We start from the raw sequence: 20037 nt of genomic DNA, 5'->3' as shown, positions 1-20037 counted from the left end.
GTTTTTTTTAACTGATGAGAGCTGAACTAGAGAGTAAATCCACTTCAACTCATCTTTCTGTGCAGTATAAAAATCATAGTATACATTGTGACACATTATCTGACTGTTGCGAGTTACATAAATGAATCCTCTGAAAATACATTTCGATTTTTGTCGGTAGTGGTGCATGTTCACCTCGTGATCATCGCCAGCTGGAGGTCAGAGTTGACTTTTACAGAGCGTGACCCTGTGGCTTCTCTAGACCAGACAGAGAGACGGAGGAGGAGGAGGTCAGAGTCTGGGTCAGCTGAGAGGCAGATCTTCCACTCCGGCTGCTCAGGGAGCTCAAACTTGGAGAGGAAATAGGCGGCAGGACAAAATCTGCCGGCTTTAGCACCGCCTGCATCACCACCTCCGTCTTTGGTTTGACCACTTTCCCCGTGGCCTTATACATCCCTCCTGTTTTAGCCACATGATTTTGAAATGTTTTGTCTCCTTTTCCAGACTCTGTCTTTTGCCCTTTCCTCTCTTCGGAGGCTGTGTGGAGAGTGGGGTGAGCAGGGCGGTTAGATAAGAGATGCTTGTCCATGGGGGTACCAGTCCCAGATAGAGCTCGCTGGGATATCATTGTTGGTGGATCATTGCTAAATGTGTTTGCAAGGGGTTTAACTGGGGTGGAGTGATGTGAGGGGCTTGGAGAGGGCGTTTGAGTCGGTGTGAGAGGAGGTAATTGGCCTCCTGGCTCACTTTTAGCTGGACCTCGAGGATGAGTGTTGTGAATCGGCTTGAGTTTCCTGTGGGCTGCTTTCTTCATGCGGCGGCTTGGACGGGGCTTGGACACTGCAGGAGTCTTGTTTGTTTGTTTAGGTCGCCTCTTGGGCTTGTTTTTTCTTCCTTTATGCCCTCTCCTCCTTTCTCCCTTTGGCCCATCATCCTCTTCATGACCCTCTTCCTTGTCTTCTTCCTCATCACTGTTCAAGTCTTCCATCCCTTTCTCTTTTAAGACTGACAGAGGAACAGGGAGGGTGGAGACACCTCCTGCATTTTGTCCCGTCGCAAGCTTTATCTCTGTCTGAACGGCGGAAGGGGATAAGGGTTTGGTGCTGGTTGCAGGTGCATGGCTTTTCCTGGCTCTTCCCTTTTTACTTGTTTTTGCTTGGTCTGGGTTAATCCCACCCAGAAGACCCTTCGCTGCTGCTCTTGCCAGCACATCCTGGACGGTTTCTGCCTTAGCTGGATCCACCTGAGAAACCGTGAAAGAGAGAAAAGAAGGAGGATGGAGAGAGGAGACAAACCAGGGACAGCTAAAGCCTCATGAGAGGATACACCACATTAAAATTACAGGCCTCAAGGGTAACCTACTACCAAGGAGATCTATACAGCACAACACAGGAATGCTGTAGAAATGGGCCACATCCATAAAATGAAACTGCAGAGGGAGGAAGGAGAGAGAGGGGGGGAGCGTGAGGAGGGAGGGAACTTAAGCAAAGGGGAGGAGAGATCGCAGAGGGGTTTGATGGCTCTCAGATCCCCACGGAGCAGGTCTGGGATGTTATTTCAAAGGCAACGCGATAGTTATGGTCCCTAGCTGCTTATCTGCCCTCCCTCTATCGCTTCGCTTCTCCTCACTGAGAGGAAACACAGCGAGGGGAGGGGAGAGAATTCCTAATGTGTCTATATGTTTTACAGGGAGCTCAGCTATGATTATTGAGATAGATTGATTCAGGGCAGAAAAGCATCAGTGCAGCTCCCCGTCCCCATGACACTGGCAGACAGAAATGCACGCGCGCACGGGGGAAAAGCGTGTCTTCATCCGCAGTGGCATTTAAACACAGTGGAAATCCTTTTAAATCTCTTAAGCCTTTAGCTCTCTCTCTCTCTCTATCACTCTATCACTCTCTGTGTCGGTCCACCTGTCTGTCGGTCTCCCTGTCTGTCTGTCCGCCTGTATTTCCACTTACTGTCTCCCTCCCTAATGAAAGTTGAATTATGTTCAGCGCAGCACTTAAAACACTGCAGATGCATTTTTTATTCCACCCGGCCCTCTGCGTGAATGACTGATGTGCTTTTATAGAATTTTAGTACCATTTCGACAGTATTATCCACTATATTTTATACACCGAGTCATTTATAAACTTCACAGCTTCCATTATGCCAGCATGCTGTTTCTGGAGCACAGACCAAAGTATAAATTGAGTCTTGGGTGTAAATGATAAATGATCACAGGCTGTCAGATGTGTTTGACAGAAGGGATTTTTCAGGTTTTTTTTTTTTTTTTTCTTTTTTTTGTCAGACATGCAGTACTATTAATGAATATGTTTGTTTCCTCGCTGTCGTCCCATTATTTTCCTTTTTTTTTTTTTTTGTTGAGAGAAACTGCAAAGTGGACTCTCAGTCTTCACTTTCCTACTCTCTCTCTCTCTCTTTCCCTCTCTCTCTCTGGATCCCTCCATCTTCTCATGTAGCTACTGTCTGCAGCGCATTTTGACGAATGTGAACTCATTCATCTGTGTAGTGGTGAACCACCTTACCAGTAGCAGTGTAATTGAATCAGCAGCTGTAGCTCTAATTTGATTTGGCTCATTGTGGGAGTGACTGCAGATCTAATCAGGGATCATAATTAGATTTAACATTGCTTCACTGCCACTGGACAGGTGAGCAATACCTGATTGTGTGTGAGCATGCCTACGTCTAGCTCACACACACACACACACACACACACACACACACACACACACACAGACACACACACAGAGTCCCCTCCCTCCCTGCGCCATTTTTTAGAGCTGCAGGGGATCAAAGAGCAGCTTCTCATTTCCCTCTGTTGTATTTTTCTTCTTTTTATAAGTGTGTGAAGAGAAAGGCGGTGGGGGTGAGGGTGGGGTGTAGTTGGAAGAAAGAGGTGACACAACAAGACGAGGCAGGGGTGTAAGGAGGGTTGGAGGAACGATATGGAGAATTATCCATTCATCTTTTCCTCTAAACTACTGGATTTTTTTTAGCAGCACTGGCATATTTCATCTTTAACTTGTCTGCTTTTTTATGGAGTATTGGAATAACTGCAGCTTTGCATGGGGGGTGTGTGTGTGTGTGTGTGTGTGTGTGTGTGTGCCAAGCAGAGCCTGCCGACCTCCCAGCAGACAGACAGTAAAAGAGTGCAGCCTCAGCACTACTGGAAGGTCTTGTCCCAAAGCAATCACGCACAGCGCACACACACACACACACACACACACACACACACACACACACACACACACAGAAAACCACTATTTTTCCCTCACTGTTTCTCAATTTCACCTTCTATATTCCTCCTCTTGATAGGGTTTCTCCCTATCAATCTCACATGTACACACACCCTATTTCTCAATTACTGTTTCTCTCTTTCTCTCTCTCTGTCTTGTTTTTTTTTTTTTTTTTTTTTTTGTTCAACCTCTCTCACCTCTCTGGCCAGCCGGGCTATGAAGCAGCCGTTGGTGTGTTGCGAGGGCTCAATCCTGAAAAACTTGTCTGCTGTGTCTGCTGACCCGGGGGCCTCAGGGAAAACTGGACCGCTCACCCTGAGAAAGCAGCACAGAGCTGGGTGAGCCTGCGGAGCACATACTACTTCAAACACTGTTAAAGTGGCTATATGCCTAGCATTTTAACATAAATAAATCATTACCACATTGATTTTGGAAACATTAGCACTATTAGCGTAGTGCTGAGAAAACTGGCAGCTTCTGCATTGTCTTTAACACGGTGTGACTCTGGGTGAGATCTGCAGGATCTGCATTTTGATTTCCCTTCACTAGAACAGAGGGGCCTAGACCAACCCCAGAAAAACAAGCTCATAGCATTATCCCTCCTCCACCAAACGATGCTGCCAGACAGGTAATGTTCTCCTGGTATTCGCCAAACCCAGACTCCTCCATCAGACTGCCAGATAGAGAAGTGTGATTCATCACTCCACAGAGCACGTTTCCACTGCTCCAGAGTCCTGTCATGGCATGCTTTACACTGCTCCATCCAATGCTTGGCATTGTGCTTGGTGATGTAAGGCTTGCATGCAGTTGCTCGGCCTTGGAAACCCCTGCCATGAAGCTCCCAGCGAGCGTTGGCCACTTCTACGCACTATGTGCCTCAGCACTCAGCGACACCGCTCTGTAACTTCATGTGGTCTGCCACTTGGTGGCTGAGTTGCTTTGGCTCCTAAACACTTCCACTTTGCAATAATGCTACTTACAGCTGATGGTGGAATATGTAGGAGGGAAGAAATTTCACCAACTGACTTGTTGCAACAGTGGCATCCTATTACATTACTATTACAGGATAATGCTGGAATTCAGTGAGACCTAGAAAGACCTATTCTTTCACAAATATTATATAGTGGCAATGGGACTGAATGAAACACCTGAATTCAGTGATTAGGAGGTGTGGCCCAATACTTTTGTCCATATAGTGTATCTGTCCCACTGTCTCCTACTAATTACCCAGGTCATGCAATCAATCAGCAAGCTCCCTAAAATTGGCTAGAAGGTATAGGTAAGAGTTGTACTCCATGCATGTATTACACATAACCCCAAACTGCATTACATGGACTGCATCTTTAACATCACCCAAAACACCAAGTCACAAATTCATAACAACTGAAAGATATCAGTAAAAATACAATTATATATTTACATTTTACACTTTTACACATTTTACAATTTCAGCATCATTGTCATTGTCTAAAAACATCAGATTGGAGGGCCGTTCAGACATCTGAAAACCTGTCGCATGACAAGCCTTGCTGTGAAGTGTGGACCTTTTTGCTTTAAACGTAATGGAGCAGGTTTTTTTTTTTTTTTTTTTTTTTTTTTTTAACAGATTTTAGTTATTTATTTAGTTTACAGAGTGGATCCAGCCAGCCATGCCCCGATCATCCAATTCAGAGCCTCAGGGCAAACATGCTGTCTGAGCCCCCTGCATTGCCAGCAGGGACTACTGGGTGCAGTACATCCAGTACACACATCAGATAGGTTAGGCAAACTTCCAGTGCACAGTTATTGTTGGTAACTCAGAAATTTTAATGTTTTTAAGAAAGTGCATATTTAGAATTAAATTATGATTGGTGAGTTTGGGATTATATTGTTGTATCTGAGTGGAGCAGAGTTCTGAGATTTTGATCTTCAAAGAATGCATCTTTTTAGCTCCAAAAGGTCCTTTTAAAAAAAGAAATAAGAAGAACAAGGAGAAGCATAAACATTCTATACTACTGAATATCTGGATAACTCTTTTTTGGTAAAAAAAAAAAAAAAAAAAAAAAAGTTAGAAAGCTTGTGTTTTTACACAGGCCCAGGAGTTCAGCGCTCTGGGTGGGCAGAGCACATTGCCTCGCTGCCCTGGTGGTAAAGCGGACAGGGAAACAGCTTGTGCAGATCAGAGGAGCCCAGAAAAGGGGGGGAGGCCAGAGGTGGAAGATTTATCCTGGAGACACACACAGTAATAATAATACAAACAAATAAAAACATTCATAATGCTTGTTTTGCAGCTGCACACTTTTGATGCTTCTTTAAAAAACAATCTGTCAAATCAGAGATTGAAAAACTGATTCCAATTCCATATTTTGGGCACTGATGGAAGGAAACCCTTTTGTCCAAGGAATGGCCCGACAGTTTCTGCAAATAAACTGTTTGATCATTGTGCAATGAGATATGTGTTGAGTATAGTGTGCTACAGTGCTATGGCATGAAACAATGCTGATTCAAAGGATCCAGTCAAGCAGAATGAATGAAGAACTAGCGCACTGTAACGCAGAGGTGAAACTGCAACTCATCTTCTCATCACACATCAGTGAGCTGATAGAAGAGCTTATTTGACAGAAATAATAAATTTGGATTTTGCAGAGCTAGATGAGAGCAGAGTGGTCTGGAGGGTTTGAGGCGTGAAACAGACTCCCTGAAATCTTCTCCTTTTCCATCCCAGTCCCTCTGACTCTGGGATTAACTGCCATCCCCACGGCAACCACAGCCCATCCTCTCATGAGCCTGACTGCAGTCTCTCTCTCTCTCTCTCTCTCTCTCTCTCTCCCTCACTCTCTCTCTCTCATTATCTCATGCTCACATTACTCACACACACACACACACACACACACACACACACACACACACACACAGTTGTACAGGCCAAAGCACACACACGTGTCTATATGTTCACTGTGGTATACATTCACACACACTCCAATGGGAACATCATGAGATGTTGAGCCAGACGCAGGAAATGATATTCAAACAAATTTCCTCTTATTTTTGTTTCTCTCCGCCAATTTGTTCTTATTTTTATTATTTTTTTCTTTTCTCTTAGGTAAAAGAAAATTTTACGAGTGGGCGATAGTTCTCTCAAGATAAGAATAGGCTTTCTTATGGTCACAGTCCACAAACTGGTTGCCCAACACATGAAAGCATACATTTTAAAATTGAAGAACATAAAAAAATGCATTAAATGAATATTTATGCGTAATGCATTTACATTATTTTGTAATTATGAGGATTAGATTATTAGAATAAGAACATTTGAATGCAGGCATTTGAGAGTTTGTTGAAATAAAGCAAAAAGCCTCTGGACTACAACAGATATTAAAATAGTTATATGCATGAATTAATTTTGTGTTTATAAAGAAAAGCGTCATCTATTTCCTCCTGCAGTCATAACCATTCTGCTTGAGCAATGCCTTTTTTGATCTGCATTTTAATACTGAACCATTTCCATTTTATTTCAGCAATTATAGGTCCCTCTGCCGAGACGACATTCACAGCATTACAGATCTTTTTTTTGTCAATGTTTGACTTTTTGACTCTTCTGTAATGCCAGTACTGACACTCTGGATAATCATATATTTTTTAAGTTCATTATTTAAGTGACATTTAGTTTAGTTTGGTTTCTTTCAGACCTTTATTGTCCCAAGAAAGAAAATCTGCTTTCAGCTGCTGAAACTCTTTTTCTTCCTACATTCCTCGTTTGGTGGTGTCTCCAGTTCTTGGGCATCTGCCAGAGTATTTTGCACACGGCACAATGCTGCCCTTACATAGTGTTTAGGGACTATGTATCATTGAGCACACCTAGGTAAGCAGATTTATATGGTTAAAAATGTTTGGTGAATCTGGAGTTGACTTCTCTTATTTTTTCTCTAAACAGAAGAATAAGAGATAATATAAGAGAAATTTAAGAGAATGCTGCTGCATCTGGCCCACATTTGTCATAAGCGCCCTAGACAAACATTATTTCTCTGTTTGTCGTTGTATCCACCCAGACATGACTCACTAACTCACTCACTCTCTCAGGCACATTTTCTTTCATCCTCTCTCTTTGTTTCTCTCAGTCTCTCCTGCAGACTGCAGCTTTCAGAGATGAAGCTCACTCTACACTTTAATTGGACTCTGGAGTTAGGCATGCATGCAGCTATTGCACGTGCACGCTTGAGCTGAGGTATATGTCAATGAGACTGTAAGGTTAGCTCACACATACAAAATTATATCCACATGTTATTCTTATGAGGACTGAGAGCAGCTCTGCATATTGATGATGTCTGCATTATGCACCAACTGTACGTGGATTACTAGTTCAGCTCATATTTGCTTATGGTAACAAAGTCTTGTCATTTTAGTCTTAGTTAAACAATACTTAATTTGTGGCCATCATAATGATGTGTGCATACACTTACAGCGTACTTCAAATGCCTCCAAGGACACTCAGCGGATAAGTAGTTAGTGGTTTTAGCCGTCATACTGGTTGGCCAGTGTAATAATGTTATGCTGTGCAACCTCCAATACCACAAAAGTAATATGCCATGCTGGTTGTGTTCAGCGCAATTAGTCAAAAAAAAAAAAAAAGGGGGCCAAGTGGTTGTTTTATGCCATGATTAATCCTCCATCAGTACATTTTATAAGTTGACATTTTGTTTGAATTCAGTGAACGTCCTCATGCTGGGTGGAGAAAAATGAGTTGGATGGTAAATCAGAATCCCAGCAGAGCTGAGTGTGCCGTTGCTCTGCTATATCAATCATTCATCGCCCATCACTTCCGGCTGAGATGGTGGCAGATGAACATGTTGGTATTCCTGTTTATCTTCAAACTTAAATGCTGTGGCTTTAATAGAAAACTAAATGCTTTATGTGTAGCCTGCAGTTACTTGTTTAGTCAAGTCAGTTTTCTCATTACCTTTGCATTTGCAGAAAAAAGCCTGGTTGGATAGTGAAATAAGATGGAGCAGAGAAACCTGTATCGACCCAAGGGTATTAGAGAATAGGTGTGTGTGTGTGTGTGTGTTTACCTGAAGGGCAGTAGTTTGGGGTGAGTGCGTGCATTCTCTAACACTGTTTTCACCAGCTGTTCATTTTCCTCAGGATGCACTGAGCGGGTGCAGTAGACCACCGACTGAACCTTAGGAACTGAGAGAAATGAGATGGGAACATCCTGCATGAGGTGTGGGAACTGTTTTAATACTGCTGTGTGTGTGTGTGTGTGTGTGTGTGTGTGTGTGTGTGTGTGTGTGTGTGTGTGTGTGTGTGTGTGTGTGTGTGTGTGTGTGTGTGTGTGTGTGCGTGTGCACTCACAGGTGAGCGCGTGTACTAGTAGCCGTGCCTGCTCGGTGGCCAGTGAGTGTAACTTGCTTTGAGACACAGAGCCTTGAGACAAGTCCTGCAGCAGATCACAGTCTGACAGTGGAATATTAGAACATGTTTCAGCACTTGTGCATGGAAATTAAATCAAAAGACACATCATCTTAATGTCACCAGCATTATTTTAACATGTTTTTTTTTTTATTACTGATGTATTTCTGTTTGTATTCACCCCCATTTCTCTTTTGGTATTTTTCTGTTTCTCCATTTCTTCAAGATTCAGCATTAAAGATTCAGTTCTTTATTTCCATGTCTCTATAGCTGACTGGCATTTATTGATGGTGAACTCACAGAAATGACAACCCATTCACTCATTAACCATAATTAATTTAGTAAATTTAGTAAATGACATCTAATTTAGTAAAATCAACATAAAATGTATAGATTACCTGGTAACAACCTAAGTTACCATCATCCATCCATCCCCTGTCAATCTCTCCTTTTGTTTTCTCCTGTTTCATACCTCCATGTTCGCTGTGGATGGTGTTCACTGGGTCATTTAGGGCAGAGAGTGAACACTGAGGCAGCACTACGATGACCTTTAAGCGCTGAACTGTCCCGTCCCACTCATCCAGATCGCAAAACTGCTCTGACAGGATGCGCACATCTACATGTGAATGAGCATGGAAATAGTAACATGATGGGGAGTGCAGCAGTATATGGGATATGATTCACTTTTTGAGTGATTTTGACTCGTCATCTGTATCTATTATCACTCACTTTTGATATCCATCTGTCTGAGCACATCCTCTATCTCTTCTCTCTGTAATGGTGTACAGTCAGCGCCACACACCAGCACTCTCCCTGAGTGAGCAGCCGCCAGGACGGTGATGTGAGCCACGGTCAGAGCGGAGAAGGAGCCCGCCACCAGGACGTCACTGTCATCAAACAGCAGGGGGCGCAATGCACTCACTGCCACACACACACTCCTGTCCTGAGGAGAGGTAATAATAGTGTTAGACACACAGAGGTGCATATACACATTAGATGTCATTCACACTAGAAAGGACTTCTGACTTAATTTGATTTGAATCTCATTCAGCTCTCCTGGGCATTTCAGTAATAACAGTTACAGTATACAGCAAAATAAAACAAAAAATAAAAGTCATTTCATCCTTTTTCCCAGAAACCATTGACTAGTACATAATAAAAAAATTCACATATAGTATATAGGAAATGTCAGATCCTTGTAATTTTTCATCACATTAGGTTCGCATAGCATACCATTTAAGGAGCATTATGCAAAATGGCCATGAGTTGACTGAAGTGAGGAGCCTTCAAAGTCAGCTGACAAAAAATATAGAATAAGCTTATAACACAATGGCGGAGTCTATGTGGTTCTCACAGATAGATGCATGCTTATTCCGTGTTTTTTGTTAGTTGAGTCTAAACAGTCCTCTCCACAGCTGACCCTTGGTTATTTTACTTGATGCCACTCTAATTTAAGTGGACAAATCTCACTCTTCTTCAACTTCTTGGATGACACCAGGCATTGTGGGATTTCCTATTTTGCATAAGGCTTACCAAACACTGTGCTTCCTTCAAAATTAACCAAAAGAGGGCTCAATAAAAGGAAGCTTCCCATGTGACTGAATGAGAGTCCCAGCAAATTAAAAATTTCTACTTCCCTCCATAAAGACACCAAGCGAATAAGAAGCTTGCTACCGTTTGAGACAGAGCCATTTTCAACACAGTTAAACTTTCAGCGGCTTAATAGTGCACAACACACACTTTCTCTGGGTTTATGTCTTTCCTCTACCTTTCAGCATAATGGACTGTTGTGCTGCTCACTGAACTAATTTAGATGCGTGCTGATTTCTTCAACTTGTTTCCACTCATCCCCCAAACTGACTGAACTCCTCCCAACAGTGACTCCACCTGGAGCACAAGGCAAACCATGAGATCTGGGTCAAGGCGCTAATGTTACAGGAGCTGCTCACGCTCGAAAGGACTATAGCTTCATTTCACAGTCAGGTTCTTCTTGCTGTCTGTACACACTGGGCACGTAGCCGACCTACACTCTCAGTAGATGGAAACAAAATCTAATTAAAAGCAAGTTCAACAGAGGAAGGGAGGTCACCAGAATCGATACTGCGGTACTAAGACAGTAGCAAAACTTTGAAAATGATTTTCTTGTTTTGATGTAGCCTAACTTACAGTATATGTTTAATAATATACAACATGTAGTCTGAATTGTAGCTTTTCTCTCCCCTTCTCCATCACAGCCAAAAGAACCACAACCTCTCTTCCAGCAGAGACTTTCTGATACAACTATTTGATATCATGATCTGACTTTCAGATAGATTACCAATATTCAATTTTGGATGTTAGAACAAGTAAATACAATGAAGATATAAACTATTTTATGTGCAGCTACTGAATATGAAATGCATACAATCATCCTATTAGCTTTTGGTCCCCTTTTAAACAAGTAATGAAAATAAATTTTAACAGTTTTCCAATCTCTATGGAAATTGTCATGAATTATTATGGTTTAATGATGATTTACTGCCATCTCCAGATTAATGAAACATACATTATGAAACATTATGAAATAACATGTTCTAGCTTGGATCCAGGTCATATCATTAGGCTACTTTAACTTGTCACAGTATCAAAACAGGTATTTCACCAGTATTGGAATCAACTACCAAAAGTCTGGTATCATGACATCCTTAGATAAAGGAGAGCATTTTTGTGATTAGTGACTTATTTACCTCCAATGCACTCAAGGACACACATACTCATACACACACACGCAGACACATCCCTACCTGTATGTTTAGTGCATGTGTAAAGGTGAGTTTGCTGTGCTGGAGTCGTGTGTAAAGCTGTTGGGAGAAGACCAGTGTGTCTGGACAGAGGGGGTCCCGGCAGAAGGCAGACTCCTTCAGGTCAGAAACAGTCTCCACCTTGCACAAACCCTCGGCTTGCAGTGCCTCACACACTTCCTCAATACTACAGAGAGAGAGAGAGAGAGAGGGAGAGGTGGGTGGTTATCTGTCAGTCAGACTGAAAATGTTTGATGTTGTTTGAGGGAGAAACACCAAAGGGTCTTCACTCCTACCAACAGCACAGGATATTTACTACAAGCAGTGTGAGGGCTTGCAGCATCATCAGGGAGCCCGCCCACCCCGGCTGTGGACTGTTTACTCCCTCGCTGCGTGGCACCAACAGGCACGGGAACAGTTTTCACCCTCAGGCTATAAGAATGCTGAACCTGAGTATCTCAGACACACGCCAGTGAACTTCACTGATCATTAACCTCCTACTGCATATCCCGAATGGCACTCGTCACTTTAAACTTCCTACGTGCCAGTCACTTTATTAACTGTGTTAGGACTGCAACACTTATCTAGCTATGCAGCAGTCACTTTGCACCTGCACTCTGCTCTCCTATGCACCGTGTAATCCCTGCTGACTAACACCCAAACACTGTCACTGTTACTGCCCAAATACTGGAATTACTTACATTAGTCTCTTATGTTACTACTGTTAATGTTGTAATACCTAATATGTGAAATTTGATCTATTATGAAAGCCATAAAACAAATATTGCATGTAAGTGTACTTAATTATTCCAATAACTAATTTCATTACATTAATATCCTAAAAATATGAGCGTCAAACAAACAGAAAAACAAAACAACACAGGACATCTGCAGAGTTTTTAGAACCCACCCACACACCCATTTTTTGATCAAACCACTACTATTTCTTTATTGTGTTTCCAAATATAAATATAAAAATACAACTAATTTTGCTGTGTCAACAAATACAGGTACAAATAGAAATAGTGATGCCTCTGCATATATTCCTAATTGCACTGTGGAAACTAAGTTGTTTTGTTGCACTAATGAGTTACTGACATGGCATATTTACCATATATAACAAACATGAAAAAATATAGGTAACACTTTATAATAGCCATCATTAATAAATGGTACATTGATAGTTAAATAAACTTTAGTTAGTTTTTTACTGTTAACAAGCGAAGACATTTGTCACTAATTATTAGTAATGCTATACACAGACACACACAATAACTAAGTAATATGTGCCTCTTCTCATATTATACTCACAACACACACCAAGCACAGTCTAACACAAATGTAGCATGAGTGAGGTTGCGCAGAAAGTAACTACATTTACTCCAGCACTCAAGTATTTTCATTTTAGGCCACTAAAGACTTTTCCTGCACTACATTGCAAGTGAAACATTGCACTTTTTACAGCATTACATTTATCTGATGATAAATAACATAACATCTAGCATTACTAATAGTTACTACGCACTATTAATTGTCATTTCATTGTTTCATTGTTTGTTAACAGTAAAATAACTACTAACATACATTTAATTAAGCAGCAATTGACCATTTATCAATGATCTTTATTATGGCTTTCCAATTGTATGTGTTTATGGTTTCATGGCACTATGTGTCTGTGTGTGTATGTGCGTGTGTGTGTGAGTGCACCTGGTCTTGAGTGTATTAACCCATGCATAAAGCGGCAGCAGCCTTGCTCTGTGCTGTTTGGTCCTGACAGAATCAGAGAGAAGGCAGGAGATGCTCAGCAGGCCCTGCCTCACCCTGCAGCGAGCCAGAGACGCTGCCAGCTTGGTCTTACTCCTGGCGTTGAACACACACACACACACACACACACACACACACACACACACACACACACACACACACGACATATTCATCAATACTATCATACTCACATATCACTATTGTTCTGTGAGGACTTTGTTGCTCCACTTTTTGTGATTTTTGGAGTTTTAACTTCACTTTGAAGTAGTAGTTTAAAAAATGATGTTTGTCCTTGTATTTGCCTTGATGTCATACTAACTCGGGGGTAGATAGCCCTGGGGCCTGTGGATTATGTTGGGTAAATGTGTCTTTGATTCTGAAAAGAGCTTTTGCTCTTGAGTTTTTCACATTTACATTTTTTTTGGTTTGAACAAATAGCCGTCCAGCCCCAGTGGACTGGACTGCTGAGAGTCTGTGGCAGACTTCACACAAACCACATGGAGTAAGAGGGAAAATATCTTTTTGGGTGAAATGTTCCTTTAATGATTATATGTGACTCTCTATGAGTTGAGAAAGTTCTGCAACTGGGTTGATGAAACCCTTTAGAACATCTCTCTCTCTCTCTCTCTCACTCACACATATGCACCCGCACGCATGCACGCACGCACGCACCCACCCACACACACACACACACACACACCTGTATAGACAGCTCTCTAGGTCTCTGACTTCCTGCAGAAGCTCCTGCCCTTCCTCCACCGGACGTTCATGCTTCAAAAACTTTCTGTCCTGCAGGTCAAACAGCATCACCATCGCCAACGGCAACAAGTCGGGGGGCTGCAAAACACGACCACTTTCATCATCGTGAGGGAAGTGATCACAATCACTGCCGTTCATCACTGTTACTATCATGCTATAGTTACAAATGATGATAGGCCTACATTTTTACACAATCCACATATTATTTGTTCTCACGCCTTCTGTCTTTCCTTTACACCAGTGCCTAGCCACCCTCCTCCCCCTCTAACTCCTGTGCTCAAGGTCGATGTGTGTGTGTGTATGTGTGTGTGTGAGTGAGGTCGAATATGTATGTGGTAGTGGCGAGGTGTGTAGAATTATAAAGAGCTGTGTAGCGGCTTTTATAGTCCTAGTGACAGACTAACGATCTGTCAGCCCATTCTCTATGTTTCATCCATCCCTCAATAAAATCATCATTTGCACACACACACACACACACACACACACACACACACACACACACACACACAAACACACACTCGAAGGCACTCATACATGAGCATACACTGCAAGCAGGCACACACACATGCAGGTTAAGTGTGTTTTATGTCCATGTATATGTCATTGCATAGTGTTTTATAGTGTCATTTGTAGTGTTTCAGTTGGGGAGTGTGTCTGCTTGTCTCCATGACACATCATTTACTACCAATAACCAGCCTAACTATACACACAGATTTGAATACAAACAGCCTCTAACCACATCCCTGTCTCCCTCACTAACACTCCACCATATTGCATCACATCACACTCATATGGATGGACTGAAAACAATCACTTTATCTGCAGATAGACAGCAGCTGCCAGACAACTAGACAGCCAGTGAGTAAATCCTTGAAGTTTATTATCACTGTATTCAAGACCAGTTCAGGTAGGTAGATACATACCTATAATAGGGGCTCTAAAAATGTCCACCTAACTTACCCACAGGATGTTTCACATCAATTTCTGTCACTTTTCACATTCTCACATGTTTATACACACTGGCACAGCACTGTATTCTAGGTTTCTCCGCTCACTCGCTATCTATTGTTTTGTAATTGTTTATATCTGTGCTATTTTAATAATTTTACATGCTTGATAAGGGCAAGATTCCTACCGCAAAAATTATCAGTTCTAACAAGTCATTTAGTGTCTTATTCAGTGATAAATCTTGTTTTTTTTTCTCAAAACAAGTAAAAAAGGCTGCTAGTGGGTTGAGATTTTCTGATGCTAATCAACGTGTTTCCTGAATTTTCTTGAATCAAGCATCATTTTCTCTCTACTATTGCTCTGATCTGCCTTATTTTTCCTTGTTTCAATATATTTATACTTATTCCCAGAAAAGAATCCTCAAACAAGTGAAACTACATCAGTAACAAGTGAGATTGTCTCATCCCAATGGATTTTTTCTTTTGTTCACTTGACATTAAGACTGAATATGAAGTTAAATGACTTGCTGAAATGGAGCTTTTTTTTTTTTTTTTTGGTTGTATAAGCTTTTAGTGCTTTCCTTTTCTCTCATCAGGACTCAACTCATGTTTAACTGTCTTTTTTTTTTTTATAAATATGTTTATTTGTGTATAAATAAAGACAGTAAAGGTCAAATCTGAAGAGACTCACAATTTGCTGAGAGGTTTGGAAGCAGCTGTCAGTCATGATGTCCTCCAGTAAGTCCTGGTCTGGAAGACAAACAATTTTGCTAATGGATGGACAGTTTGACACAGTTTGTTATTAAATGCGGACTGGTTTTAATGTAACACATCAAATTTGCTTATAGAGTGTGCTCAACATGTAGTCGTATCCTCTGTGTATATGTATATTTATGTGTGTGTGTGTGTGTGTGTGTGTGTGTGTGTGTGTGGTGTGTGTGTGTAGGTGCCCATGGCATACTGTGTCTTATCATCTCCCATACAGACATCTGCTGCACCTCCAGCTCAAGTAATTTGCAGTCACACTGAGAAATGAACTATATGAATATATACTGTTTAATCTACAGGCTGCAGTTGAAGCTGCTATTCATGACTGAATATTAGAGTTGACATGTGCTGCTGCTCCTCAGCTATTCATTATAGAGATAAGGCTTCCTTACAGGAAGTAGGAAAAGGCTGCAAAAGTAATAGTAGAATAGATCAAATTAATTTCTTCCTGGGTTCATGTGTGTTAGTCCATCCTGTCCAGGCAAAACCGCGTGCGCAAACTCTCAAAAATTTGGCCAAAGAAAGTAATCCCAGATTTTCCTTAATCATTTAAAAAAACAATATTACAAGTCACTTCAAACACACAGGGACACACTGCTATACATCTGAGTGTGTTGAAAGCGAGTTGGTAAGCCTGTTTCTGTGTGGTCCTGTCTCGGCTCTCCAGTAGCGGCGTGTCTGTCTTCTTCCCATAATGCAGTAGCCGCTGTGTGATCGGCTTGTCTGTCCGCAGCCGCTGGAAAATGGCTGCTGCCCGCAAGTAGGCCTCATCTGATAGAGCAGAGGCTGCTGGAAGACGGAGAGTGCAGAGGAGAAGGAGAGGGGTGAAGAGGTTTGCAGGAATATTAGATGGAGTGAGCAAATTGGAGACAGGATGTGAGGAAATATAAAGCAAGGAGGGGAGAGAGGAGGAGGAGAGGAGATGGTGATGTTCAAGGAAAATAAAATACACTGTGCATGCCTTGAAAGCAGATACTATTTACTGCAGGGATCCGAGACTGGAGGTGAAGTGTTAGAATTTGGATTGAAGATCCCCACACGGAGAAACTTTAAATCTCTTTTAATATATTTTAAAATAAAAAAAGGATTAGGGTTACTTCTAGGAAACAAGTTCAGAATTAGGATTAGTAAAGGGCTGATGTACATTAGAGTGGAGGGCTGCTAGGTTTATTCCCATTTCCAGCTGAAGGCCACATACACTTACAGTTTAACTGTTAAGCTTTCATTTCACAGCTGCTTTTTGCTTGCTGCTTTTATCACCACATGATTGATTACTGTTGAACCACACTGCCCTTGTTACACTAAGAAAGGTTTAAAAAAGTGAGTTTAAAAAATGGGATTCAATACCCATAAAAGAAAATATTCAAAGATTTAGGAGTGTAACTTGCCTGCAGAAGCAGAAGATGGATGAAGCAGGGGAGGATGGAGGGAGGAGAGTGGCTCCTCAGTGGTGGAGGGAGGTGGTGAAGAGCTGGTGGTGGCAGCGGGACTCGGAGACTCAGGCTCTGAGTCTGTCTGATGACTGTGGTCTTGGCTGGAGGCGAGGAAGTTCTCCATCAGGGAACTGGTGTTCACATTCCCACTGCAGCTCACTGCCAAGAGAGGAAGAGCAGTGTGTGTGTGTGTGTGTGTGTGTGTGTGTGTGTGTGGCTCCTGCATGTATGCATGACAAAACTGAACATAGTGACCTTACCTGTGTGAGCCATGATCAAATAACCCAGGAACTTGTCAAATACGTCTGTGAACACCAAGTTCCTCAGTCTGTCTCTCCATCTCTCGCTGTTTTCCTCTCTCTCTGTCACTGTGCTGCCAGTCTGTGTAAATCCAAACTCTGAATCCACAACTGAACAGAGACAAACATTGTTTGTTTACAGAGCTGAACTTGAGCTCTGTAGCAAAATGTAAATAAGACGCATGGCGTCAGTCATGACTGACATATGATCCACCCCTGAGTTTCTGTGCATGTGAGACGGTGTGGCTGTAAGCTGCTGTGGGTAATTGGGTTCCTCCTGGTGCAATTAGGCAGCTAGTCAGATACATCTGCATGAATAAGTAATGGACTGCTGTCCGACCCCGGACAAAGGTCCACCTCTCTGCTGACCTACTTCACTCTTCTCACTGCAGCAGATTGGGGGGCTATACACATATGTACACACACACACACACATACACAGAAAACACATGCATATGCAACAAAGTTCACATGCACATGCAAATGCTTGCACACTAAAGGACTGGTTTGACCAACTTTTGTGGGTGTTTGGGTGACATTGTGGTTCACTTAACTTGACCAGTAAGATTTTGTACATGAGGATTAACATTCAAAAGAGCAGCAACCACTAGCCTCTAATTAAACTGAATTAATGGAGAGACACAGAAACAGAATGTAATCGGATTTCACAGTGCTCATCAATGGCTGAGCTCAAAGTTGGAATTATCCCAAAATGGATGATGTGTGCAATAAGGCCATGCCAGTGCAAATGGAATAAATTAATGAATATCAAACTGCAGTGATTTAATGAGTGTGAAGCAGTATCCACCCTTCACAGGAGAGACTGTAAGTCCACTTCAGAAGAGCAGAGATGGGAGAATAGGCTACAGCAGCTTAGTGTAAGCTGCATAGATGATTATGGGCTGTTTAAAATTGCATATAGGTCTTACCTTTGTCATGCAGAATCCTCCTCATGGGACAAAACCCAGCTCACTGTCTCAGTGAAATGCTGTCTAGAGAGCCATCAAGGTGCCTATTAACTACAAGCCATTATTTTCTACTCTAAAAGTCTTTACCTACTGCCTATTGAGTGTCAAACTCTGTGCCAAACAAATTTATCTACTTCATACATCCCATCTGTCTTTTCTCATGTGTGATTTTGTTTTGATGAAGCCAAGCCTGAACATGCCAGCCTGTTCTGAGTTTGAAATGCCATGGCAACAATATGATAATGAAGGGAGGTTTCCCTTGGTGACAGATATAAAATAAAGAGATAACAGGTGATATAAATTGGCACGTGGATGCTTAAATCATCTAACAATTACAAACATGTGTTATCACACTCACAGGACCTCTATCAGTGTTATCACAGGACATCTTTTATAAATCTATGACCACTTTCATAGTGTGATTCATTGCTGAATGCCCTTTCATGTTTGGACAGCACAGGAGGGATCTGTTAAACGGTAGAGAGCAATAGAAAAGGTGGAACTGATAGCCTATTGTGAGAGGCAATTAAATAAATAGAGGAAGAGGTTGCAGGTGGGTGAGTGGGGGTTTAGGACGGGTCACCAGTATCATGTTGCATCAGATACATGCCAGCATACAGTACCACATTTCACCATTCATATAGTGGATCGACTAAAGTTCATTCATATGTCCTCATGGCTGTAAGAGTTAAGGCGTTCAGGTGGGGGATTAAGCTGACTGGACTGGCACTGCCCCCTACTGGGCTCTGCACTACAGCACAACACACTTCAATATAGCTCTTACTACTGCAGTCCCACCAGTGCTACTACTGATAACAGTAATAGTAGTAGTCCTACTTATAATAATCACATGTGAGCATATGCATTTTGTCAGAGGGGTGAAAGTTCAGGATCGCCTTTTGTGGCACCTCTGCAGCATGTCGGGATTAATTAATCTCAGTGATGATGTAAATGCATTATTGGTGGTCATCCTCTCTTGGCAGTGAGCTGATTATTATTAGCTGAGCATAGATCTTGTAAAAGCATGACAAAACATGATGTGAGAAAGTTTACTTTTTTAACTGAAACTTTGAATTTTACAACCAACATTTTTTTTAATATACAAGGCTGACTACAGACAAAACGTATATAATCTCTGGACATTGTTTAACCTACGACACGTGCCAATTACTACATCATCCGACATGCAGCCTCTCGGTGGCTTTATTGAATAAGTCATTATTACTTCTGTTGCTTCTCTAATCTTCATTCTTTCCCCTCCTTTCTGGTGATGCCGCTTCACTTTCATTCACCTGCTTCTGGGATGGAAACAGGTGAAAACAAAAAATTGTATTAAGTAAAGTATCACGAATTCCTGCAAGTAAACAGTCTGTTTTGTAAATGTAGTGAGGAGAAAGTGCAGTGGATTTTTCTGTTGAATTGTAGTGAGCAAAAGTAAAAAGTATTAGTACTAAATAAGTAATAATAAACTTTATTTGCATGGTACTTTTCAAAACATAGATATAAGGTGCTTTGCATAACATTAAAAAAATTATGCAAACTGTCACTATAAGACCATAAAAGTAAACATAATAAAACATCGAACACAGGAACTGATAAAACAAAGCAATAAATAAATACAACAACACATAATAAATAATAAATACAACAACACAACAAGTCACGCTAGTGGGGTGGCTTAGCTCAATATACAATCGTTCATTTTGTGAT

General features: G+C 41.6%; 1 protein-coding gene across 1 annotated transcript; it reads right to left on the bottom strand.

The window, feature by feature from the left end:
- Positions 1-98: 98 nt before the first annotated feature.
- On the bottom strand, positions 99-17184 carry LOC115362094 (putative methyltransferase NSUN7). The gene is made up of 12 exons (XM_030055885.1): positions 17016-17184; positions 16231-16416; positions 15551-15609; positions 13854-13990; positions 13097-13249; positions 11393-11576; positions 9339-9552; positions 9082-9225; positions 8553-8654; positions 8270-8387; positions 3419-3536; positions 99-1222 (listed from the first exon to the last, which is right to left on the bottom strand). Exons 1-12 carry the CDS (start codon positions 17182-17184, stop codon positions 212-214), a joined length of 2595 nt encoding a protein of 864 aa, XP_029911745.1. The 3' UTR covers positions 99-211.
- Positions 17185-20037: the final 2853 nt, after the last annotated feature.

Source organism: Myripristis murdjan, chromosome 1, assembly GCF_902150065.1.
Source record: "Myripristis murdjan chromosome 1, fMyrMur1.1, whole genome shotgun sequence".
NCBI classification, from domain to species: Eukaryota; Metazoa; Chordata; class Actinopteri; order Holocentriformes; family Holocentridae; genus Myripristis; species Myripristis murdjan.
This window is presented reverse-complemented; position numbering and strand designations above follow the sequence as displayed.

What these genes read in the sequence shown, in the direction of transcription:
- LOC115362094 (XM_030055885.1), bottom strand. Translation starts at nt 17,184, where the DNA reads ATGGAGAACTTCCTCGCCTCCAGCCAAGACCACAGTCATCAGACAGAC. An exon ending in GTTAATACACTCAAGACCAG is followed by an intron (nt 11,577 to 13,096) that starts GTGCACTCACAC and finishes CTCTCTCTGTAG; the next exon opens with TATTGAGGAAGTGTGTGAGG. An exon ending in CATCCACAGCGAACATGGAG is followed by an intron (nt 8,655 to 9,081) that starts GTATGAAACAGG and finishes TTCCACTGTCAG; the next exon opens with ACTGTGATCTGCTGCAGGAC.